General features: G+C 34.6%; 1 protein-coding gene across 1 annotated transcript in view; it reads right to left on the bottom strand.

Moving 5' to 3' along the window:
- The window catches only part of LOC150101605 (eukaryotic translation initiation factor 5-like), a 217,072-nt gene that overhangs the window by 82,190 nt on the left and 106,953 nt on the right, over positions 1-27,929 (bottom strand). Inside the window, exon 5 of the mRNA XM_090400951.1 lies at positions 15,952-16,124. Within this exon, the coding sequence (XP_090257077.1) occupies positions 15,952-16,124 (173 nt within the window). The remainder of the gene's footprint in view (positions 1-15,951; positions 16,125-27,929) is intronic.

The following is a 27,929-nucleotide window of genomic DNA, read 5'->3' as shown; positions in this document are numbered from 1 at the left end:
ATGCGACAATGAGTAAGTGAAACCATTCAAACTGTAATAGACAAAATCCTAATGTGGCACGCTCTAATGTTGTAAAAAAAGTATTAAACTAGTGTACGAGTTGATCTTAGAATAAGTCTACTAAATTTTTGGCAATTAATGCAACCATACTTGTTAAATTAGGAGAATGTTTCGTAGCCACTGCTGACTAAAAATAATCTTTCTCCACCCCGTAGATAAGAGGCACCATTGTTCAAAGTTATATTTCAGCACCCAAAAAAATAGAATTTGCAAAAAATGAAATTAATTTAAGAAATTTGTATTTATTTAGTATATAAATAGCAGTAGCAACTTTTCCTTGTTTGTTGTATTCTTTGCTCTTATTTAATATAGTCTAAACTGTAGACTCGCTGTATCCCAGCTCTCGCAAAATCATTGTATTACTAGCGCCACCTTAAGTATGCAGCCTCTTCCAGCCTTTTCGCTGGAATCTTCATTCTTAATATGATTCTGCTTGATGCCATCTGTTCATTTCGCTAATTTTTCTCAGAACCCTCATATCCCTGGTCTCTACTCTTTGATCAAGTGCTTTATTTGTAAAACTCAGATCCATAACTTAAAACTGGTTTAAACACTGTTTTTCATATACTGTTAAGTTTAGTGTTTTGGCTAATTTTTCTCTTATTCCATATAAATTTATTCAGCTGGCTACCCACCATACTAGCTTCACTTATTCTGTTGTCTCTTTCCAGATTTAACTTGTCATCTTCAGTAAAAATTGTCACTAAATAGATGAAATATTTTAATTGTTCTAATGCAGCTAAAGCTTTTTATGCTACTGCCTATTTTCATAGTTTTGGTCTTTTCATTTTCATGCCAAATTTGTTTACAGCTGTTATTCAATTTAGTTAGAGAATACTGGAGACTTGCACTTGAAGTGTTTAAGAGTACATCATCTGCATAAAACAAAGAGCTAAGTTTGACATTTCCAATTCTAATGACACTTTCATAATGTGCCTCTTATAGATAATGAATAAAAGTGGAGATAACACGCATTACTGTCTTATCCCTGATTTTACATCAAACCATCTTCCTGTATTTCCTTTAGCTTTGACTGCCGACTTACAATTGAAATATAGACTATGTACTGCTCTGTATAATGTACCATTTACTCCATATAATTGTAGTGTTTTTACAAAGCTTTTCTAGAGAAACTACCAAAACTACAAAACCATAGATACAAAAGTATAGATACTTGTTATATTCCAAAAATTTCTCAACTTCTTTTCTTCAAGGAGTAGGCCTTTGCCTGTTCCAGCTTCAATGGTCTCTATCTTCCCCCCCCTTCCCCCCCTTTGGCCAATATCTATTCACTTCTTTTGGAAGCTGATATCTTTTCATCCTAAATAGATGTTTTTCCATTTCTCTATATTCCTTGTTTTTTTTTCATTCATGTTATAAATATCTAGTTCTTTTCTGATGTCTTCATTTCTTATATGGTCCAATTTTGTGCATCCTTTTATTAAAAATCTCATCTCTGCAGCTTGTATTTTACTTTCATCTTACTTTTTAACAGTCCATGTTTCTGAACCATATAATAGAGTGGTAGTGGCCATTACTTTGAAATATTTTAGTTGAGTTTGTCTTTTTTTTTTTTTATTCAGTGTCCTTTTAATTGTTCTACAAATTTTCTGAAATTTTTTCATTTTTTCGTCTATACTTCATCTTTTAGATGTTATTATTCAGCCTAAATAATTAAACTCTGTCATCTGTTCTATTATTTTATTTTCTATAACTATTTTTGATATAAAAAGATTACCTTTAAATGCCATGACTTTTGTTTTCTTTTGTGAGATTTTTAAATTGTGTTGTTGGCTTAATTCATCAACTGATTTTTGAAGGTCACCTTCACTGTCTTATAATATAATCTTATCTGTATAAGCATTGTATTGATAATTCTTCGGTCTCTTTACTTATTTTAATGTTTTCCATATTTTAATAATCTGATCAATACATATATTAAAAAGAGTTGGAGATAAGCTACATCCCTGTCTGCCACCATGATTTATTTCCATCTTTGGAAATTTGCTTAAGATGGAATTTTTTTTATTTTATTTTTTTTTGCATAAATCTTAATTGGAATGGAAATTCTAATTCCCACAGTCAATTTTATTTCCTTTCTTTACAGATGAGAACTTTAAAGTTAACTTCAATCATCTGGAATTCAACCTCTTAATTACGATTTCTGAATTATACAGTGTGGCTGCTGTATATCTTTTACGCAACCATAATGAGCATTTCTGTCAAATAGATACTCCAGACTGCCTTTCCACATTTCAAATATCTGAAGGGCTTTCCAACTTCAAGGAGCAACACACACACACACACACACACACACACACACACACACACACACACACACACACACACACACACACACACACACACACACACACACACATTCCCGACCTTATTCCTCTTGAATATTGATTGCCACAGCTTTGTCATTGCATATATCATTTAACAATCTTGCAAAATAATTACCCGATATCTTAAGTTTTCATGTCACCTTTATCATTTCATTCTTGATGCTCGTCTTGCCTCCATTTTGAAGCAATTCCAATATCCTTGAGAATATCTTCCACATTTGTAACATGACATTCTTACCAGTGTCTTCCCATGACAGTTACTTTTACATTAGTTCTTAGCTGTTATATTTTTCACTGTATTCTCTCAGCACAATTGCTGACACACACACACACACACACACACATATATATATATATATATATATATATATCTATATCTTTGGCGACTGGTCTAGCTTAGTTCTGAAATAAATTTATTAAAATTAATTAGTTTTTGTATGAGCTATCAAATTTTTGTGATGTTTGTTGTTTATAATATAACTGGGGGGGGGGGGGGGAATCTGCCCCCCTGGTTATATTATAAACAGAGGTAGATGCAGAGGTATAAAATTGATATCCTGGGAATTACAGAGACCAGATGGAATGGAGAAGGTCACTTCCAAAGACAGGATAGTAAGATAGTTGTTTATTCAAGAAGTGACTCAAACCACCGTGGGACCGCTGTGATAATGAAGACAGTTAAGGCATGAACCTTCTTGGTTATAATCCTGATAATGACAGGATATTTTGTATTCAACTTAAGGCTCATCCTACCAATGTGTCAATTATGGTAGTTGATGCACCCCACACAGATAGACCTGATTAAGAGAGGAATTCCATGAAACTTAGACATTCGAAAAAAAAAAAGAACATATAGGAGATGTTAACAACAACAGAACACACACACTTCAGGATTAGCCCATTATTTCTTGATTTCTCACAACTGCATCGATTGGGATAACAGCTTCATGCCTTATATAGAAGATTTTAGATGTAGAAACTTCAAAGAAGCTGCAGTTGTACTCTGGACTCTAAACAGAAATCAAGGTATGATACTGAAAGACAGCTGGAAAAGCCTAATAAATTTACTTAGCTTACCCAGAATTTCATTTCGCAAAAAACTATACAACACACTCAATGAACAATGACTGAGACTCCACACTCCATGCTTATAATATTACGCGTCAGTTTTAATTTCACTTGATTTGACTGTGCTACTCCAGTCTTCTTTTCTTACTAGTAAACGTTGTTGTTGTACCGACTCTTGTCATGAAGAAGCTAGAATACAAGTTTCACCAGAATAGCTGGTGAAACTTGTTGACAATTGTGTAGATCTTTTAATATTTATGGTCGACTAATAAACCAAAAGAAAATAACTCAATTTTAATGTTAAGTGACCAAATAATTTAACAATAAATTAAAATATAACAACTAAATTTATTTCATACAATTAAGGATAACAATTTCCCAAACTTTTGAAATAGTCAGACAGTCATTTCAATTAACATTAGGTCTATGAAGTAAAGCTTAAGCACTTTCTATATATAAACATTCATGTTTATATATGGATCTGTGTAGCAGCTTAGCGTTTTGCCACTGGATCCTGTGGCAAAACGCTAAGCCAGATTTGTGAGTTTGATAAGATGGATGTGGTTTTAATGTCTAGAGATACATTTCACATAATTTACATAATAAAAAAGTTATTTATTGTGTCATGTGTTATTCTATAGTCATGGATACTCTACAGGTTTAACTATATAAGAAAGATTACATAGAGAGAGAGAGAGGTCAGAAGAGTTTCCTTATCCTGCCTGATGGCTCTTGAGTATCCATGACTATAGAATAACACATATGACACACGTTTTATACTAATAAATATGAAAAGAGAGAGTTCCAGATGAGGAGGCACACTTATAAAAAGATGCTTCATTTAGCTTATGACCTAAAGCACAAGTTTAAACCCAAATTGAATGTAATCAAATTGAGGAATGGAGAGGTACTAACAGAAGAACTGGAAATAAAAAACAGATGGAAATAATACTGTGAGGAACTGTACAATAGAGAAGATAATGAAAATTTGGAGGGGCTCTCTCACTAGAAAAATTTCAATTTGGAACCATGAAGTGACTTCATAGTTTCAAATGAACTTCATAGGTGGAAGCCATATAAAAAAACTGTATGCTCCCCAGAATGTACCAACTTGCTGAGAATATTTTACCTTGTTCTCAATTTAGCAGCCATGTTTGCAAGATGTTTATTATAGATGATAAAGTTCTATCCAAAATAATGCCAAGATGAGACTATAAGGTAGAAATCTCATTTAAAAGAGAGATTTAAAGTGAGGTTAGTTATATTATTTAGATGGAAGCAGTAGAATTCTGGTCTCCATTTCCTAAGATATAGACTGAGTGTGTGCCTGTCTCCATTCAAGATATTCTCCAAAACCTTCACTCTTATATGTTGCATTGTAATTGCAAGGTTGCCAAACATAGGCAAACTGCCAAGAATACATTTAAGGGAAATCTGATATACAAATTAAATAGCAGTGGGAGCAAGAGCATATCCTTTCAGAAAGCCATTTCTCATCTTGGTTTACTATTTGCATTACCCATCAATACCTGAATAATCCCATCAGAAAGTATCTTATTCAGTAGGTAAATCATCTTATTACATCATGTAATTTTCAGAAACTTGTAAATTATCCATTTTCTTCATATTGTGACAAACCATGGTAAAGTGTAAAGACAATCCCAGTTTTTAAGTGCTTCTCAAATCCCACTTCAATGTAGTGAATGCAAGAATTACAAAGTATTGTAATTTCATCATGGTTAAAAACCAGCTTGATCACGTGGAATAGTATTGAAGATCAGTGCTAAAAAGAGATCTTTTTATCAGAATGGGTTAAACATCCTTGGACAATGTCAAATCCCAGAGACTTTTACTTAGTTTTATTTCTTTAATGGCCATCATAAGCTCTTCTTCATTGAATGACTAAGAGATACTTAGAGAGCCACCAGTCTTTTCAAAATATGGATTATCCCATAAGATTTTGGAATGTTGATGATCTCACTTAGCTCTTAGATCTCACATTTTAATCGGATGATCAGATATTTGATTTGGGATGACTTCAGCTTTAAGGATGAATATGATACGAAGCACCATCCAGGTTTTTTTTTTTTTTTTTTGCTATAATCATTCACAAATCTGTCATAATTTCTTAAGGTGTATCTACCTAATATTTTCTTAGGTGCTACTGTTACAACTTATTTTAATGATATTACAACACCAACCAAATTATAAAAAAAAGCTTATTAACTGGCTTATACTTCACTGGATTTCAAACCAGCAAACATGCCACAATGAGGTAAGTGAAACCATCCAAACTGTAATAGACAAAATCCTAATGTTGCATGATCTAATGTTGTGAAAAAAAAGTATTCAACTAGTGTACAAGTTGATCTTAGAATAAGTCTCCTAAATTCAGGAGACTCCTAAGACTCCTAAAGGCCTTGTGCTTTAGGTCATAAACTAAATGAAGCATCTTTTTATAATTGTGCCTCCTCATCTGGAACTCTCTCTTTTCATATTTATTAGTATAAAACGTGTGTCATATGTGTTATTCTATAGTCATGGATACTCCACAGGTTTAACTATATAAGAAGGATTACATAGAGAGGTCAAGAGCCATCAGGCAGGATAAGGAAGCTCTTTAGCCATACTTGTTAAATTAGGAGAATGTTTCGTAGCCACTGCTGACTAAAAATAATCTTTCTCCACCCCGTGGATAAGAGGCACCTTTGTTCAAAGTTATATTTCAGCACCAAAAAAATAGAATTTGCAAAAAATGAAATTAATTTAAGAAATTTGTATTTATTTAGTATATAAATAAAACATATACATGTGTACATAAAAACAGAGCATCTTAAAAAATTTCTTTCTTCAATTATCACAAAAAAATCATCACAACACAGTTCAAACCTGCTTTGACGCACCACTCATGAAGTGGTACGTCAAAGCAAAGCAGCTAATCAGTTGTTGAGTTTACTGTTCATTTTATCGCCTTATTGTTTATTTGAAGTCGTGCAATTTATGTAATAAAGTTTTGCTTCAAGAATAAGAGCATTGTATAAAATTTTACTATTATTTATCATCTTGAAATGGCACCCCTCCTGATCAGGGGCCTTTGTGCAGGGCACAACCTGCATGCAGGGCCAAGCCGTGCGGTTGTGTGCCGCACAAGGGTGCTTAAAGATAGGGGCACCATTTCACCAGGGGAAATAATTTTAAAAAATATAAATTTTCTTATTCTTGAATTATATCATTTGAAGTGAAACGTTATCAATATTACCACAGATTTTATTTCACAGAGTAAGCATTGACTCAATGAAAATTTTAGAAATATTCTCGATTGTTTATTATATTTTTAGTGGAAATTGTTAGTTTAAGACAGACCGTGAATTCATTCTTACACTGTGCTTTGCCCAGTACCGTTGACAGGATGTAGCTTAGAGGCAGCCTGCCTCACGGTGCTCGCTCAGCCATATTACGGCAACAAGATATTTTACAAAAATGCAGCGTTTAGTTAACAAATAAAAAGGTGCCATTTCCCATTGACAGTTAAATATCTGCTTATTATATTTTATTAATAAAAAAATTACAGTCATACATACTAAAACTAAACTTTTTCGAACCCACTTATTAGATACTTAAGGAAACAACCCATAAAGTATCATACGATGTGAATTTCATAAACTTTTATAGTCTATATATAAATATATATCTATTAAATTATATTATGCATGAATTCTCCTACTCAAGCTGCGGGGTGCTATCTCCCCGAATTTCACATATGAGTGATAATTCGCTCCCTGCAATAAACAATATGCTATCCCCAACAGCCATTATACTGCAGAAACACTAAAACCAAATAGTTTTATCATGTCACTGGATAAGGTTCACAGACATCATTTGCAGACTAATATATATTTCTCAACAAACAGCACAATTACAGACAACTGAGAATATAAACACTGACTAACGAATGACATCTTCCCTCCAACAGAAACTGCTATATACGGCAGGTGCAACATATGGTTTTGCTTGACACTACCCCATCATGAACGTGTTAAAACTAAGAAATATATAGTGAATGCATTTCAGATATGATGAAGATCAGTTTAAGAGAATTAGCATTTCAATTCAATTGTCAGCTTGTTTTGTTTGGGTAGCTCGATCTTTTGTTAATGCCATACCAATCATGTGCACTTTTTAATAGTGGCTTTTTCTCTATTATACTGGCCTACAATCACGCACATCTTTCACTTCTCATTAGTAATTTGCCAAGAATTGTTCATTACGTTCTCAAGTCTTAAATTACTGATAATTTTTGCTTGATATAATGGGAAAGAAGATGACTCTATTTGGGTAGATAACTGATTACACACAAGGAAACCTCTTGAGGACAGAAGAAGTGATGGAGAATAGAAGATTCTTGGTAAGTCATACCCATTTTCAGTTTTTTTTTTTTCTGAAAACTTTAGTTTCCGAAAATCCCCACATATATCTCGATTTTTTAGCTTTAATTTTGGGAAAAAAGTACGAGTTATAGTCAAGTAAATACGGTAATTTTTTTAGTTTTCAAATCGTTAAGTACGGATCATTGCTTAAAGACTGGATTTATAAAACGCACAAAAGAGAGCAATATAGCAGATATAGAAATAAGCAATTTCACTCCTCTCATTGGTGATAAATTATTTATATTAAGTAAAAATGATTAGTATCTTTATAAATTTTGTTCTATTAAAAATAAATCATGTTTTTTTTGTTTAAATGTACATCTAAATTTAAATAAAACACAGTTACAATGAAATATTTTTATTTATTATTATTATTATTTTGATAGGGGTATTTTGAAAAGGTACTTGGTAATAATGAAAATTAAAGAAGGGTACACGGATATCTGAAGTTTCAGAAACACTGATCTATCCAAAAATATTTAGTCTGAAATGTAGATGTACATTACAATGTTCGTTTTCTTAAATTCCGCTTCGAATTTGAATAGACGAAATAACATCCATCCAAACACGCACTTACATTTTTTTCGGAGTCATTTCAATTTTGAATGTGAAACATATTGAGTGTATTGTGTATTCTGTGTTTAAGTGACCTTGGACAATTTGACTTTGAATTTAATTGTGTACTTATTTTTAGATTTTTGATAGACAAATAAAATTTTAAAGATAATAGTTTATAAATTATAAACATATTAATCAGCTGAAGGACCTTAGCTAAAAACCCCGTATATATGCGGGATAGACTATCGGCGCATCAGGCTGACAGGCTCAAATTAAATTAATAAACATAGGTTATTTATGAGCTATTAGATGAGCTTTGTTTACATATACTGCAATTGGCCCTTTCTTGATAATTTTTGGTGTATTTTTGCATCATTTCATTTTGTGCGTTACACTAACAGTGTTACTGTGCAGTTGCCTTTTGTTTTATAAAATATATTTATGGTTGTTTAGTAAATTTTTTGCGAATTGGGATTATTATTCACATAAAGTAAGTACATCTATTATATTTTTGCTAAGTTTGAAAATCAGTTAAATTGTTTAATTTTAGTTAAACTATTTTGAAAACAAAAGATTTTTATGTTATGTTGGGTAGACGTCTAGAAAATAAATAATTTTCAATAAGAGATTTATTTATATATTTGTTCTTGTTCTGGTTGGAAGACATTGGGGTCCTTTTACTGATTTCTTTAATAAATAATTTAAATATTCTAGAAATTTCTTAATTATTAAACAATTACCAGAATGTAAAAAATATTAAATAAATATCACTGAGAAATCAATCAGTGGCTAATATCTCTACTTGTTAATTTTCAAAAAATACCTAAAATGTAAGCATATTTATTATTCAAAAACATCTGAAAAATCAAATTCTGTAATTAAAAAAAATAGTCAGTCTTGGGCCATTCACCTTAAAAATAATAGTCGGTTAAGGGGTTAAAAATAAGTTGAAGGGAAAATTTCAGAAATTATTTATTTTGGTGGATAACTTTTAATGCTCTTCTTATTTTAAACTCTAACCAAGTGTGTTAACCCTTAGATGTCGGGAAAAAAAGCCAAAAAAGTTATCTGGTGCACAAAACAGGAAAAGACAATTGCAGCAAGTACAACTGGAACATAAACTGGCTGGATCGCTGAATAAATTTTTAACTTCAGGACCAACCAAAGTCAGAACAGAAAGTTCTGACGAAGCAAGTACTCCATGTAGCTCTACTCCAGAAAAAGAGAGGACACAAGGTAACTATGACGAAACAAATGTTACATGCGAAAATAAAACTGGACTGTCTACAAAAGTTGCAGCAGAAGAAATATTGGATTCCGATTCAGCGAAACACGAAACTTCAAATTTTAACGTTAATGATCCAGGTACTCGGCTGAATCATAACTACCAAAGTTAGTAATTGTTTAGTTGAGCATTACCCGCGTCAAGTAGTTAATAAAGAATTTCCCAAAGATGAATTTGGCCACAAGTTTTCTGATTCATACTATTATCAAACTTTAGCAAATGGAGAAAAACTTTTATGAAGTTATTTAGAATCGCGAAATTCAGTTTTCTGTTATTATTGTGAAATATTTGGTAGTCAAAATTCCCAACTTACTAATGAATATGGTTGTAATGATTGGCAACATTTGAGTCATATACTAAAAATACATGAGACAAGTTCCGCACACATTAAAAACTGTTCAAAATACAGTGAACTTAAAATGTCGTTGATTAAGAAATGCACTATTGATTGCACACAACAAAGATTATACGAAACTGAGAAAAAATATTGGCAATCTGTTATAGAACGGTTAATCTCCATAATACAATATTTATCAAGACAGTGTATAGCTTTTAGAGGTGCTTCACAAAAACTTTTTGAAAATGATAACAGCAATTTTTTTAAAGTTAGTAGAAACTGTCGCTAAATTTGATTCGATAATGGCAGAACACTTGCATCACATCCAAACATTACAAAAAAAAGAACATTGCGCATTATTTAGGTGATAAAATACAAAATGAAATCATCTGTATAATTTCTGAAGCTATAAAACAAAAAATTTTAGAAATGGTTAAAGAAGCAAAATATTATTCATTAATTCTTGACACTACTCCAGATATAAGCCACACAGAACAATTATCTATTGTTATTAGATTTGTTAATCAAAATAAAGATACAAATATAGCAGAAATTCATGAACATTTTTTGGGTTTTCAATCTGTAGAAGATGCCACTGGGCAAGGACTATTTCAATTTATAAAAAAATATTTAAAATGATTGAATATTAACATTTTGGATTTATGCAGCCAAGCTTATGATAACGGTTCAAATATGCGAGGCAAACATAATGGACTGCAGAAAAAAATCCTTGAAATAAATTCAAGGGCTTTTTTTTATTCCGTGTGCTGCTCATTCATTAAATTTGGTAGTTAATGATGCAGCTAAGATATCCTGTGAAACTAAATTTTTTTGGGATAATACAGGAATTATATAATTATTTTTAATATCTGTGAAACGTTGGGCTATATTAAAAAACATTCATGTTTTAAATTTGAAACCACTTTCTGCTACTAGGTGGGAAAGTAGAGTAGAAGCAATAAAACCACTTAAAAATAATATCAAGGAAATTTACCAGGCTCTTTTTGATATTACAGAAGATGAAACTAAAGATATTGATTCTAGAGTTCAGGCAGACAACTTAATTTCAAAGATTTATTCGTTTAAATTTATTTGCTCTGTTCATGTTTGGTATAAAATCTTAAGTCTCGTAAATGTTGCAAGCAAAATAATGCAGAATCCAACATTTGATATAGGAAAAATTACAGAAAATCTCGATTATGTTATACAAGAATTAAATACTCGCCGAAGAGACCAATATTTTGAAAATATTATTAGAACTGCAAAAGAAGTAGCAAGCAATCTTAATATTGATCCTATTTTTCCGACATTCACAAAAGAACAAAAACAAAAATGTTTGGTTACAGAGCATCAGATGAGACAATGCATGATCCTAATCAAAATTTTAAATTAATTTTTTTTCTTTGCGATTTTAGACATGACAATAATTTCAGTCACAGAAAGATTCATACTCTTAAAACAACATAGCGAAGACTTTAAAGTTATAAGAGACATTAGCAAATTAAAAAGATTGGAGCGATGAAGATTTAATGAAACATTGTAAAGATTTGCACTTAAAACTGAGCGACAATCAAGATTCCGACAATCGCAATATTGATGGTATGACTTTATTTTTCAAAACTGAAACTAATAAAAAATTATTTGCGGTCAACAATGTCTGGAGAGCGTCTAACGGATTTATCAATTATACAATTGAAAATAATATTATGGATTCATTAGACATTAAAGATATTGTTAAAAATTTTGTGGCAGCCAAAGCAAGATGGATAAATATGTAAAATAAATCTATTTATACTAATTGTTATATAGTTAAAAGTATGAATCCAAATTATCTTCGTTATGTAATATTTCTTTTTATATTAAAATAAAAGTTATTTTTTGTTTATATATATATATATATATATATATATATATTCTGTTGTATTTATATATTAAGGAATAAACATTTTTGAAAATGTTTATTATTAAAATTTTCTTATTTATGAATTTCAGTGATTACAATGTTCTACTGCTGTTAAATAAAATTTTTCGTAAAAATTTTTCATGGAAACTTATTTTATGGGGGCGCTGAAAAACGTTTTGCACAAGGGCGCCTCCTACCCACGGCACAGCACTGCCTGCATAGCCGCACAGGGAAGCCCTGGTCAGACTTCAAGAAAATCTGTTAATGGTACACTAGTAAATAAGGAAGTGACATCAAACCATTATGGCTGAATTTTTAACATATGATCTGAAATGGACAATTTTTTTAAAAATAGAAGTAGAGAAGTTACAATGGGGGAGGCAAGCAACTCAACTATCTGTTGGGCAAGTATAAGTGGGACTGTATACCATCAACTACACGACATAGGGGAATATTAGATTTATTGATTTTAGGTACTCCATGTACACAAGATGGTTTAACATACTTTAAAATGATAAAGAAATTGATATCTTTGGGCCAAGAAGTCACTTTTTTTTCAAAAATTTACTTGAAATTTTTTTCATCAAACATTTGACTTATCCTAAGATCAACTCCTACACTACCGTAATATCTTTTTTACAAGATTAGAGGGTGCCACATTATGACTTTAGATCATTTGTCCATTATAATTTGAATTTTCTCACCTACTCGTTGCATGTTTGCTCTAAAGATGTTGATTTGAAATACAGGAAAATATGTCAGTTAATACACATCTTTTGATAATTTTGTTTGTGTGATGTTGTAATACTGCTAAAATAAATCATGAAGCTTAAGAGAAAATTCTTCCCACTTTGCTTTGGTAAAATTCTAACAAGGCATTGGTGAGTAATGAATTACTTGTATTTGGGTGCCAACAATGTAAAACTTAACTTTGCTTACACCTTACAGGAGGTCTTAAAAATTTTTTTTTAATAATAGAATGGACCAATATTGCTTTATACTACTTATCAAAGTTCATAAAATTTTCAAAAAACTTTTATTTTGTACCTCAAAACCTCTTTGGGCTTCAAGTCACCTGTTTTTAATTATGCAAACTCGGAAATTTTCACATAAATGCTTCAATCAAGGTGATTTTGAGCATACATAGTCTGCTACACATTCATAAAAATACACACAAAAGACTTGGGATTCAACCCATGGCTTACAGGGTAGAGCACAAAAATGGGAAACACTAAACACCTAAAGCAGCAGGTTGCACCTGCTGTAATTAATTTTAAACCTCCTGTCATTGTAAAAATTCTGTGGATCCACCAAATAAAAACGGTAGCTGCCATAATAAGATACCAGAAAAAAATTTTTAAAATATTTTCTTCCACCTAAAGGTGACAAAACTCAAAATTACAAAATATTATGCAGCTTCAGCCCCCTGATGATTTAAGTTGGAATGATCCAAAAAAAAATTACATATATTGCTTTTTAATAATGATGGTACTTAAAGAAGCTGATAAGCATACATATTTAAAATGGCAAGTAAAACTGTTTAATTTTAACAAATGTATAAAGCAATTATATTCCTCAAAATTAAAGCAGGGTTTATCTGAAAGAAAATAACTTTCAAAAACAGGTATTTCAAAGTCACCTGGCCATGTTCTTCATCCGACAAATGTATGTATGCTGCACTACAATTATTCACTGAAACATTATCCTATTATACTGGTATATCATATTATAGCATTAACTGACAAAAGTCAACAACTGGGTGTCAAGTTGCATGAAATTTAATAGCTGATGCATATAGTTCACAAGTATGTGTTGTTCTGATAAGAAATTATATACCGATTTAAATCAATACATAATCTTTCACCAGGAGCATTTCTGTAGCATGATTGGAAAGATCTAACATGTACCCTTTAGATGGAAAAGAACTGGGTTCAATTTTCACTGCTGATGTGAGGAATACTTCTGAAACCTCCAACCCCCCCCCCCTCTATAATTATCTGTTCATTAGACATCCACAGATGCTGTATGGTCACTCTGATGCTCTGTGATGTGCTGCACCAGTCCTCGCCATGTAGTTCTGTTATATGCTTTTCTGGAGGCTTCAACACTCTGAAGATCAGTCGGTCCACGCATGCACACCTCATTGACGGTCTGCCCCTTCCTCTTTTTCCAGGAACTTTACCTTCTATTACTGTTCTGAAAAGTCCTTCCACCCTTTCAATGTGTCCAAAATATTTTAACTTTCTTCTGTTATCCTGAAGGAGCCATAAGGATAGTTCTCACCACACCCAATCACTGATTTCTCATCTTACATACAGGGTGTTCGGGATAAATTTGACATATTTATAATTAATTATATTTTTCCGTAAGTTACATGTATTAACACACACTTCTCTTCATTTAAAAGGTTGGACCCTTCTTCATTCATATACAAGATGTCAGAAAGGATGGATAGCTGGAACCCACCTGAATCATGGAAGAGAATAACTTGTATCATGATGATTCGTGCCGGCCATCAAAATAAGGATATTTCGACTGCTGCCCAATGCTCCCTGAATACAGTAAAAACAATCAGGCATGAACTAGAGACTTGCAATGGTGACTACGAGGATGTAGCAAGAAGAAAGATCCCTAGCAGACGATCTGATTGCGTTCGTACAGCAGAATTCCTCGCAAATCTGCAGGAACAGGTGTTGAAGATCCCTGGCATTGGAATTCGGGCTTTGTCACGTGAAATGAATGTTGCAGCCTCTACTATGAAGCTTGCACTCAATGAAGACCTCCGCTACTACTCATACAAGCGCCGCAAAGGTCAGCTGCTTACAGAAAAGGCCCGTGAAAAACGTTTGATAAACGCGAAGAAACTTCTAAGCAAAGTGAAACATCCTGCGGAACCACAAACAATCTGGTTCTTTTCCGATGAGAAAAACTTTTGCCAGGATCAAAAACACAACACGCAGAATAACAGATGGCTTGCATACAGTACAAAGGACATTCCTCGTGTAATGCAGACTAAATTTCCCCAAACTGTGATGGTTTTCGGATGTGTATCCTCTGAAGGCAATGTGATGCCTCCGCATTTTTTCCAAGAGGGCCTCAGGTTGACTTCAGATGGCTACGTGGAGTTGCTAAACACTGTAGTCAAGCCCTGGATAACAAGGGTAGCCAATGGTAGGCCGTATGTATGGCAGCAGGATTCGGCCCCTTGCCACACCTCTGGGAAAAGTCAAAAATGGTTGTCTGAAAATTTCTACGACTTCACCAGTCCAAATGTTTGGCCTCCAAACTCCCCAGACCTTAACCCCATGGATTATTTTGTATGGGGCGCAGTTGAAAAAGACACCAATCGCACTTCCAGTAATACAAAAGCCCAGTTAATGGATAAAATTAAAACAGTTTTTGCGGCCCTTCCCAGGGAGACTGTAGCATCAGCTTGTTCGAGGTTCCGAAGCAGGATTGAAGCTGTGATCGATGCTAATGGTGGTTATTTTGAGTAAATCTTGTTGATAGTATTGTAATTAACTCTGCCTGTAATGTTTTTTGTCAATTCATTAAATTTAATAGATACAAAGAAGATTTTCTTTTTCCTTACGAAACTGTCAAATTTATCCCGAACACCCTGTATAGTAGGAAAACAACAGTAGAATTCAGCCAAGAAAACCAGAATGAACATTGGGCCCATAAGATGCTCAAGTGCAGGATAGAGGTTTAGGCACCTGAATTTATGAAGGAGGTACAAGGTAAAATCTGCATTTCAAAGTTAAGGCTTTCACAATCACCCAAGCTCTTACAAGTATTGATGGTTCTTATTAGTAATCATCTTCACACATACATATGAAATATTTATAGAAATGTAATATATAGTCCATATTCCAAAGTATTTTAACACTCTCAAACAAATGATGCTTGTGTATTACACAGAAGGAACATAAGAATTAACATTTGAAAAATGCATAGCTACTCACCAGTACAGTTTCTGGATTCTCACAAGATGGACACAGAACATAACGTTTAATAAAGCCATCTAAAAGATCTTGCAGCTTTGGGGCTTCATGAGATCCATTCACAATATAACGTTCATTTTTTAAATCAAACTGAGTTTGGGCTCCGAGTTCGCATCCGAAAAATTTTGTAGCATCTTCATAATAATAAAAAAATATATATATAAATATAAAATTTAATAAAAGACATTTATTTTTTAATACAGTCATTTGATGTATTTTTTTTAAAGGCAAAGAAGATAGTTTTTGTCAGATCATAACTATCATCATAGCTGAATGTTAAACAAGACAAGAGGTGATTAGAAAAAAAAAAATTTTAATGCTTTAGGACTTTCTAGTTTGTCCAATCCAAGTATTTACTCTTAGACACAAAAGACAACTCATGGAATCTCAATATTACATCTCTCTCACACACACACTCCACAACCAACCTATTTATAGCCTGAATGTCACAAAACTTTGGATTAATCAATTTCTCACTAATTCATTTAGCAAAATTGTATTCTGGTACTTTTTTTTTTCTCCCTGCTAAGATGAAATATTTGCTGATTCTTTCCAAAAGCATAATAAACTGAACTATTAAGAATATTTTAAATATGCCAATTATATCAGTCAACATGTTCTACCATTTAAAACCACATGCCCACCGAGTTAGTTATTCACTATTCCCAAGCATTCAAATGCTTTAGTAATTGGTCTAATATATTTCAGGCTCCTGGTGTTTTTCAGGATCTCGTTCCAGTTTGGCATTCACTGTGCTTCAGCCATCTGCCAACTAAATTTCTTCTATGGTAAATGTTCATGCAATGTAGCATACTAACTAGTTGCAAAATTCCATGTTCAAATTTCAAGAAATTTGAACATGGAATTAAAATAATTAAATAAATATTTTAATTCCATGATTAAAATAATTAAATCGTTTATCCAAGTGTGTGTAAGCAAACAAAATTCAGTTGAGAGGCTAATGTGATCCTAGCAGATGGTTCTGGCTCTGCTAGCTAAGGTTTGGATAACATCATACTGCTGGGAGTAATGGTGGTGTAATAGGTGATCGACATACCTTCCATTGTGGGTAAGTTTTTTATAAACAAAAAAAACTCATGGTAAAGGTGAACCAAGCTCTCCTCACTACTTGTGTTAGTATCTCCCATAAGGCAAAGCACATCGCCTTGAAGACATGTATAATGATATGCATTAAGGGAAGGGTCACTATCCAGACCAGTTTCAACCTTTATTGAGGTCTTCTCAGTGGGAGCCGGACCCAGAGGTGATACTAAGGTGGAAGCAATGGAGAAGTCATATTTACCTATACAAGTTGCCAAAAGGTGTCTCGCCTTATTATTAAATTGAGACAGGTTGTGATGAGAGCTTGGTCCATCTTTACCATGAACTGCCTCAGTCCTGAAGATACTTCAGGTGCAAACTTTGTTTGCCTACACTTAGATAAAGAATTAAACTAAATTTATTATAGTCTAACCAAGTGGAAAAAACTTCTAACATCTTTCTCTAAATCCAGAGTAATTTAATAATAAGGTGAAACACCTTTTGGCAACTCATAGGTAAATATGACTTCTCCATTGCTTTTAATTTAGTATCACCCTCTGGGTCTGGCTCCCACTGACGAGACCTCAATAAAGGTCAAAACCGGTCTGGGTAGTGGCCTTTCCCTTAATGCATAGCATTATACATGTCTGCAAGGAGATATGCTTTGCATTATGGGAGATACTAAGACAAGTGATGAGAGCTAAGTCCACCTTTACGAGTTGCCTCAGTCCTGAAGATACTTCAGGGGCAAGCTTTGTGCTTACACTTGGATAAAGGATTAAATTAAATTTATTCATGACATAGATTTCTTATACAATGGAAAAGAAGGCAAAATGCACATTTCAAGAAACATGCATATTGATTTTTTTTTTTTTTACTTCTATTCAAACCTTTCTTGAATAGAATAGAAGTCATAAAAAGCCTTCAGTACTGTGAGCAAGCTAGGAATTTTTCTTCTATTTTGTTTTATTATTTATAATTTTATATTTTTATTGATTTTTTTTTTTTTTATGTCATATGGAAACCCTGCTCCAGAGACCAAACATGAAACTTTTTCAAGACATTTTATACCTCAGATAAGTAGAATCAATAAGTCTCACACCAAGCAAAGAAATTTAGCTACTACCTAAAGACAATTACAAACCTGCTGGACACAAAAGCATGGATATATATAAAACCATGGAAACTTTGACTTGATAAAGAAATTAGAATTTTTGAACTATTCTATAAATTAGATTGATCTATAAATTGCTACTTCTTGAAACATGTTCTAACATACAGAATATAACTTCTGAATCCTGTCAATTTTGTTTGATAAATATCCCAATATCCATTAAGGATTTGCTTATTTAAAATGGATTCAGTTCTTATCGTAACTTTTCTTTGTAATAGCAAAGCCATACAGTCCATGTGAAAGTTTATAGTTGTTAACAGCAACGTTCTGCTGCTGTTTTATCAGCAGCAGAATCTTCAACATTAGTGTTGAAGCTAGAAAAATTTGAAAGTAACTTTGTATAACCAAGAAATGTCCCAACCAACATATGATAAAACAAATCAGATATCTAATTTCATTTGATAAATATTACAATTTTGTTGACATTTAGTCCAAAATGGAGAGTTTAATCCTGACTGAAAGAAATATCTAGTTGCATGGAACATGCTTTTACATACAATTTATTACTATAAATTTATAGCAAATTTATTGCTATAAATATTTCACTCAGTGAATGTCCTTCATGCACTGGTAATTTTCAATCAAAACAATTTCACAAGATGATGTTACAGCAAAAAAGATAGGCTAAGCTAGTGACTTATTTGTATGTGGATGAATTAATGGCACAATTGGACCCATAGCACATTCTGTTGGTGGATTTTATTTGTAGTCTAGATATACCAAATGGATGGGGGTCTAGAATTGCATGGTTTTAGTTTATAGTAATTCCGACAGGCCATGTGTTTAAAGGAGTCCGAAGTGATCTTCAAACAAAGAGGCAAATTTTAATGCATAATTATGGTGGTTTAGAACTACTATAGCATTCCCCTTATCAGGTTTAGTAGTTAAATCCTCCTCTTCATTTCTAGTGCTTCACATTCTTCATGGAAGAGGTTGCTTGGTGGTTTTGCTTGTGGTAGTACATTGGCAACATTCAGTCTGAATCATAATTTTTCTGTAGGATTGTTTTTTTTTTTTAGATTAGCAAATGATGCACTGAGTTTGCTTTTTTTTTTTTTTGAAATTCTTTGACAGCTGAAATGCTAGATGTCTAAAAGGATCATTCAAAGTTCAGCATTCAGTTTTCGGTTCACAGCAGGCTCTTCTTCTACTAGCACATGAATAGCTTTGGTGTTGTCAGCAAGCAGAATGCGAGTAACACCAATCTATTCACATAAAAGGGCAAAGCCAGTGCACCTGCATATGCAGAGATCCTTTGGTGAATTAAAGCAACATTTCAATGATATATCTCCTCTTTGTTCCCCAATGTCCTAGTAAAGAGACACACTTTAGACCTTATTCAAGTTAGAACAGAGATATAGAGAAGAAATCTAAGTCCATCATGAACTATTTCACTTGGCAAAGGAAATTCTACAAAGAAACAGGAGACAGCCATGGGCTCTCTGCCCCCCCCCCCCCCAGAACTAATAGAGATCTTTGAAAAGAAAGCCTTAAACTTCATCCCACATAGACCTACTGTCTGGCTATGCACTGTTACTGACATTCTCCATTTGGCCACAAGGCCTGAGTGCTTTAACACATCTGAACAGTTAACATCCCCAAATTCCAGTTCACCTCAGAAAAGGAAAATAAGTCTTCCCTTCTTAGGCACTTTAATTACATGCCAGCCTGACTGATCCCTGGCTTTCACTGCTAACAGAACCTATCCCCCTCTCAGGTTGATATTCAGTCATTCCCCACAACATGAGATTATTAACCCTTTCTGACCTGAATTTTTTTTTCAAGTGAAAAAAAAATTGTTTTTTCTATTTATTTTGTCTTTAATCTAAGAAAGCAAGGTATCAAGTATTTTTCAGACAGCTGCAATCTGTCAGCAAAAAATGGAACAACGTATGATACCAATTGGAATCAATCGCCATGTAATATGGGCTATGAAAGCTAAGTAAGTTAGCGATTCCAATTGGAATCATTCGGACAGAAAGGGTTAAAATTACAACATGACTAAATTAGTTCATTGCCCTCTCCAATGAACTTGACCATATTCACAAAACCTTAGCCAAAGGCTACAGTTTCCATCATATCCAAAAAAAACCCATAACCACATATCTCCTTCCTGCTCTCCCAAGCAGACCAAACTACCACTACTCCATATATCAAAGACATCTGAAAAACCTAAAATCTTAAAAAAAATACAACCACACTTACAGAGCATACCAGTCCCTTGCAGTAAACTGTCCTATTATGGCCAAACAGGTAGGACAGCCAATATCAGATTTGTTTCCATAATGAAATACAAGTTGGTATAATCAAAAGAATTATAAAAACAGAGAAAAGCTCATGCAAAAACTTTATTAATGTGGAATTTAGACTTAAGCATCATAGGCATCATCAGTACAAGATCAGAGAATAGCAATTAAACAATAACAGACAACTCTAAAAAAGTATCACCTGAATAGCTAATGTAAGATAACTTAAATAAGGTCAATAATTTCCTAACTTATTAAAAATACACATGCACAGTCTTCGACTGCATATAACACTGCAACGTTTTTTCATTTACCCATCTCTTTGAAGAAATTAACATTGATGATACTAGCACTTGTACATTTTCACTAGTATCACTACTCTACATGCAGTCCTTGTGAAACACATTCATCTTGCTCTCATGCATTACAAACGTTCTTAGAAAAGAAATCTAGGCAAGAATGAAAGCAGCAAATGATTCGTATCCTGGTTCTCATTCTTTTGGTAACATCACAAGTTGATCAACTGTGGTTCTTTAACATTTTCAGTTCTGATACTAAAACCCTTTGACGATATCTGAATGATTTCTATTCAAGTTCTGTTTCATTAAGACTGAATTCATCTTTTAATACTTCTCCAATTTGAGTTCAATAAATACCTCCAGATTATGCCTTAATATCCACCATACCTCACGATATCTGAATGATTTCTATTCAAGTTCTGTTTCATTAAGACTGAATTCATCTTTTAATACTTCTCCAATTTGAGTTCAATAAATACCTCCAGATTATGCTTTAATATCCACCATACCTCACTTGGAAATTGATGATACTAGCACTTTTACATTTTCACTAGTATCACTACTCTACATGCAGTCCTTGTGAAACACATTCATCTTGCTCTCATGCATTACAAACGTTCTTAGAAAAGAAATCTAGGCAAGAATGAAAGCAGTAAATGATTCGTATCCTGGTTCTCATTCTTTTGGTAACATCACAAGTTGATCAACTGTGGTTCTTTAACATTTTCAGTTCTGATACTAAAACCCTTTGACGATATCTGAATGATTTCTATTCAAGTTCTGTTTCATTAAGACTGAATTCATCTTTTAATACTTCTCCAATTTGAGTTCAATAAATACCTCCAGATTATGCCTTAATATCCACCATACCTCACTTGGAAATTATTCACCAACTCGAAGGAGGTCACCTGCATTAACAATTAACAATATGCATCTACTTCCAGCTTATTTCAATCACTCACATGAGAAGAACCAGAATCTCACATGCTTTCTGACCACACCGTTTTCTGGGGGGGAGGACTCAAGCTTTACCAGAAGCTGCAAAATTGTGCATCTATATGTACACTGTGAGATACACTTACAAGGGTGTGCTGAAAAGGCATGAAAGAATTGAGGTAGAAACATGTAACTTGCACATTGTTCTACATATTCCTCATGAAGTGTTATACACCTGTCACAACACTGCTACATCATTTCCAATTGTCTGAGAAAGTCTTTCCCTTATTGCACAAACCATTCCTCAGTTGCAGATATGACTTCACCTGATGATAAATTGTTCCTTTCAAGTGTTTCTTTAAGTTTGAGAATAGGAAATAGTCAGATAGGGCCAGGTCTAGCAAATAGTGAAAGTACAAGTTATGTATTGTCTGCTGAGTTTCATGAGCAGAGGCAGGTTGCTTTTGCAAAATATGAGCCAAATAATTTGCACTTGATTTCTCAAAATGACCCAAAATCCCTTGAGATGTAGCACACATTCTTTCTTTTGGCTGGCATTCAAACATTTGAGGACCCACTTCACTGAGAGCTTCTGCATGTTCAGATGTTGGTGGATAATGACCCCAACTCATTCCCTGGATATCCCTAGTCTTTGCAATGTTTGTGGCTGATATTCATCTATCATCAAGGATCATGGCATGCACTGCATCGATATTTTCAGGTGTGATCACTGTGGAAAGTCTTCCTGACCTGGGGGCATCTGTTGTCTCAGGATGCCCAGTTTTAAACTTGGCCATCCATCTGGCAGCTGTTGGATATGCTGGGCACAGTCCCCTGAAGTCTCAAACAAAGTTTAATGAATCTTAGTTGCAGACTTTTCTTGCAGCATGAAAAACTTGATGGCCTACAACTCCATGTCTTTGAATTTCTTCAAACCTCTGATATGTCTTCATATATCTTAAAAGAAAAAGAACAAATTATTACAATTTGATGAAATATGGGAGCTAAAGGGCTTTAAGATATGTTCTTTCTTGAGGTTCTATTAGTTGCTTTAATATCATTTTTGTTCTCGGTGTTTTATCAGAACTTTTTAGCCCCCATCCCAACTTACAAGGGCTGTTTGATAAATCCATGCAAAGTCGAAGAGATGGAACCACCAGTACGTATCGAGGTTATTTTTAGTTGCTGGCAACTGTTGGAGGATCACACACTAAGTTTCAGTCAGATAGATCTATTACTCTGTGTTTGGTGTTCATTTGAATCGATTAAGTACCATGATTTGTGAAAAATGGATGAGAAAGAATTTCGTGTAATGGTTAAACATTGCTTTTTGAAAGGCAAAATGGCTCGGGAAACCAAAGCTAAGCTTGATAAACGTTATGGCAAGTCTGCACCTTTGATTAGAATGGTTTATAAGTGGTTTAGTAACGTTCGAAGTGACTCTGAACATTATGGACGTCCTGTTGAGGTCGCTACTCCAGAAATTATTGAAAAAATCCCCCTACCACCCACCAGTAGTGTTACCTTGTGGTACATTGCTGGTGCTTCAGACAAAAGAAGCCCCAGAGATGAATCACAGGTAACATGAAGCAAATGTCTCAAACACGGCATCCAAAGGTACCAAGACTCCTGGACCACTTACAACTATGATGAATACAAACCTTAAAGCTTCATGCCGGCTTGTTCGCCACCTGGAATAACAAGAATCATGTTGCTTGTTTGGGTGGAGAGCAAGCTTCGAAAAATAAGCTACAGTCCCCTAAACAACACTCTCTCAAGATATGTTCCCTAAACATAGGACTATCTAAATCCAAAGTTGAAGTCATTGGCAAATAGCCAAAGACAAAGCAATTGACGTCTTGGCTCTCCAGGAAACCCATGTGCCTGACACAGCCCTCAATAGACTAAAGATCCCAGGCCTAATTCTCGTGTCTTATAACTGCCATCCTAAGCATGGCATGGCAACCTACATCCGGCCTGGCCTAAAGGACGTAACCCAATGTGTACCTGATGCAGAATACTCCATAGGTAATAAAGTTCAAAACACCACCTCACCCTGCTATCTATGTTGGTGACTCTCATCGCACCATGTGGGGCTATTCCTCTAACAACTGGGATGGTAATAATCTAGTTAACTGGATGGATACATATAACCTGTATTTGATTTACAATGCCAAGCAGGAAGGCACTCTGCACTCAGTCATGGAACAAAACCTACACACCAGATCTGTGCATAGTCTCTAAAGACTACCTCTCTGCCAACAACTAGAACCATCCTCAACATATTCCCTAATAGGTCAGCATTGTCCTACACTAATAGAGACAAGCACATCAATCCCAGTCATCAGCAGAACACCAATCACTAGATGGAACCTTTGCAGGTCCAACTGGAATGCATTTCACAAACAAACAAATCGAGCAAACCATTAGAGCAATTTCATCCACCCCTAATTGCTATCCAAGATTTGTTAAACTAATTAAAACTGCAACCAAATCCTCTATTCCTAGAGGCTAGAGAAAACAATACAACCCATGCTGGAGTAAAGAAACTGAGGAACTTTTAGCCAAATATGAAGAGACTGAAGACCCAACTGTTGCTAAGGTGCTCATAGCAACACTGGATAAAAACAGAAAGAAAAGATGGATTTCAACCATCCATGAACTAGATTTCACCATATCTAGCCAGAAATGCTGGTCACTTCTGAGAAAATTAAGTGGGACAGAACAAACAATACACAAAACAGAGAACTCCTGATTAAATGGCTAATAATTTATTGAAAACCTCCAAGATACGTCCCAGCTCCATCAGGAAAATTATTGTGCAATCTTCCATCAGACAAATCCTAATCCTGAGCTTCCTGAACTTGTACACCCAGTATCTTGGGAAGAGGTACAGGTAGCCTTAAAACTCACCAAGAATGGCAAGGCTGCAGGAGTGGATGGTATTTTCTCTGAGTTTCTAAAACATCTCAGTCAACAAGGCCAAACATGGCTGGCCACCCTTTTCTCAGAAATTATAATGACTGAGAAACTATCAAATCGGTGGTGGGAAGCCAAAATAATTGCCTTGCCCAAACCAGGGAAAGATCCATGACCTATCTCCTTGCTTTGCTCCATCTTTAAGCTCTTTGAAAGAATTCTCCTTAAAAGAATTTCACCACTCATTGAAAAAGCACTCCTGATTGAACAAGCTGGCTTCAGGCTGGGAAGAAGTTGCTGTGACCACATCCTGACAACACAGATTGAAGCAGGCTTCCAGAAGAAACTTAAATCTGGAGCCACTTTCATTGACCTAACATCAGCTTATAACAGTCTGGATCATGGGCCTCCTCCTAAAGCTAGGAAATATAAGATGCAAAAAAAAAAAAAAAAAAAAAAAAAAACTTTCCAGCTTTTTGAACCCATTCTCTCCAACAGAAAGATCTAGGTTCATATTGGCAGAAAAAAGAGCAGGCCCAGATTCTCTTCACAAGTAAAGAGAATGACACAGGGCTTTGTGTCATTCTCTTTACTTTTTAAGATCTAAGTATATGACTTACCACATACCAGCTCAAGCTAGTATATGTATGCTGATGACCTAGCGATCCTACATCAATCTACCTCCTTTGCCAACCTGGAATTAACCTTGAACACAGACCTGAACATTCTGGAAAAGTACTTCAAGCAGTGGTACTTGAAGCCAAATCCAACAAAAACTGTGTCCACAGTATTTCACCTGAACAATGCAGAGGCGAATCGACACCTCAACCTTTCTTTCTATGCAAAAATGGTAGAATATGAGCCTTACCCGAAATACCTTGGAGTGAGCCTGGACAGAAGCTTAACCTATAAAAGGCACATCACCAACCTGTCCAACAAAATTAAAATGAGAAACTATCATTTCAAGGCTTGCTGGAACAACCTGTGGTTGTGGTGCAGAAGTCCTAAGGTCATCTGCACTAACCCTCTCATTCTCTGCAGCAGAATATTGTGCCCCTGTCTGGGAAAGAAATGCACACACTAACATTATAGACACCAAGCTAAACTCTACCATGTGCACAATTAGTAGGACAGTGAGAAGCACCCCTCTCTCCTGGCTGTCTGTCCTATATAACATTGATCCACCAAAATACAGAGGATAAGCCTCAATTAAAGAATTTAATAAAGCAATGAGCAACCCACTGCTGCCCCTGCACCAGACACTCATAAATGCACCTAATCTTCGCCTAAAATCTAGAAAGCCTTTCTGGTCCATGGATGAACTCTTCAGCTGCCCTGCCATCAACACCTGACATGTGGAGAGAATACTGGTCCAACAATCTCCCAACAAATGGCTTCCTGGTAGAAGATCACTATGCTCTGCAGCCTGGTTTTGCTCTTCCTAAGAAGATTTGGTCATCAATCAACAGGAACAGAACTAACCAGGGCAGATGTGGCTACCTACTACATAAATGAAGGCTGTTAGCCCACCCTTATTGTGATTGTTCTCCCGTGGCTCAGACGATTACTCATATTGTGAATGACTGCCCAAGGTGCCAATTTCACGGTGGTGGCCTACAGGACATCCACAAGGTGATGGATGAGACCTTGGATTGGCTTTCCAGACTGGACATTGACCTGTAGCTGTTCTGTATTCCTTTTTCCATAAGAATAAATAAATAAATAAATTGAAAAAATCCATGATATGGTGATGAATGATAGAAGAGTGAAAGCACGTGAAATTGCTAAGGCTACAGGCATCTCAAATGACTGCGTACATAATATTTTACATGAAAATTTACACCACTTGAGAAAACTATTCGCAAGATGGGTGCCGCGTTTGCTCACACTGGATCAAAAGTGTCAATGTGTGAACTGTTGCAAGGGCAGCTTGCAAAAATTCCTGTGGATTCCGTTGAAACAGCTTCAACGGAATCCAGAGGAATTTTTGCATTGTTTCGTAACAGTGGAAGAAACATAGATTCATCACCACCAGCCTGAGACCAAGGAACAGTCAAAACAATGGGTTGCAAGCGGGGAATCTGCACCAAAGAAAGCAAAAACCGTTCCTTCAGCAGGAAAGGTTATGGCCAGTCTTCTGGGATGCTCGTGGCGTAATCTTCATAGACTTACTGGAATATGGCAAAACAATTACCAGAGTGTATTATGCATATCTTTGCTGGATTGTTTAAATAATGAAATAAAGGGAAAATGACCACTTGGAGAAAAAGAAGATTCTTTTTCACCACGAGAATGAAGGTGAGTTAGCTGATCTCATATGGAGGTAGCAGGGTTTTTCCTCCCGCATACAGACAAATCGGCCCTTCAGAATACACGCAATTTACAGACAAAAAATACTAGTTGTGGTAGTGGTGGAGGTAGATGTCGTTGATTCGTAGTAGAGGTTCGGTGTAGTGGTTGAGACAGTTGTAGGTGTTCTCCTGCGATAAGTCTTCGGACTCCTTGGAGGTGTCACAAATAATAATAATAATGCACCCACTCACTCTTCTGCAATTGTGACTGCAAAACTTTTGATTTATGCTACGAAGTCCTTTCGCATCCCCCTACCCTCCAGATTTGGCTATCTCGGACTACTATATGTTTCCAAACATGACAAAAATGGCTGACAGGAAAGAGATTTTCATCAAATGAAGTGATTGCCAAAATAACTGTCTATTTTGAAGAGTTGGACAAATCATACTATATGGACAGGATCAAAAAACTCTAGCATCGTTGGACTAACAAAGAGACTATGTTGAAAAATAAAAAAATGTTTGTCCCAAAAAATTATGTTTTCTTCATTTTTGTACAGACTTATTGAACAACCTTCGTATATATAACTAATCACATTTCTCTGCTTTACACTTCTCAAATTTTGAAGACCACACTCCTTCAGCACGACTTCATAAGCAAAATTCCATAGGCCACATTATCTTGCATGCAGTACTGAATCAACTGTTTCCTCATCTCCATGGAACACAGGCAACCATATTAATACCCTATAATCATTTTTATGTCATTAGATGGTGTTGAATCATACAACCTCTCCATTTTGCAGGGGGGGGGGGAGAATGTTTTTCAATAACTTCCTTTCCTTCTGTTGGCACATGAGCATCTATAATTTGTAAATTATAAATAAAAAAAAAAAAATTCAGATTCTCAGTGCATTACCGTTTATTCACAGATTTAAAATCTAAAACATTTCTTTAATGATCTACTACACCTCCGAATCAAAAAATTAGAATAATCAAAGAAAATGTGTTGAATGATTTGCCATTCTAATTT

This window comes from Typopeltis vanoorti, chromosome 11 (assembly GCF_054136105.1).
Source record: "Typopeltis vanoorti isolate ZY-2024b chromosome 11, IOZ_Tvanoo_1.0, whole genome shotgun sequence".
Classification (NCBI taxonomy): Eukaryota; Metazoa; Arthropoda; class Arachnida; order Uropygi; family Thelyphonidae; genus Typopeltis; species Typopeltis vanoorti.
This window is presented reverse-complemented; position numbering and strand designations above follow the sequence as displayed.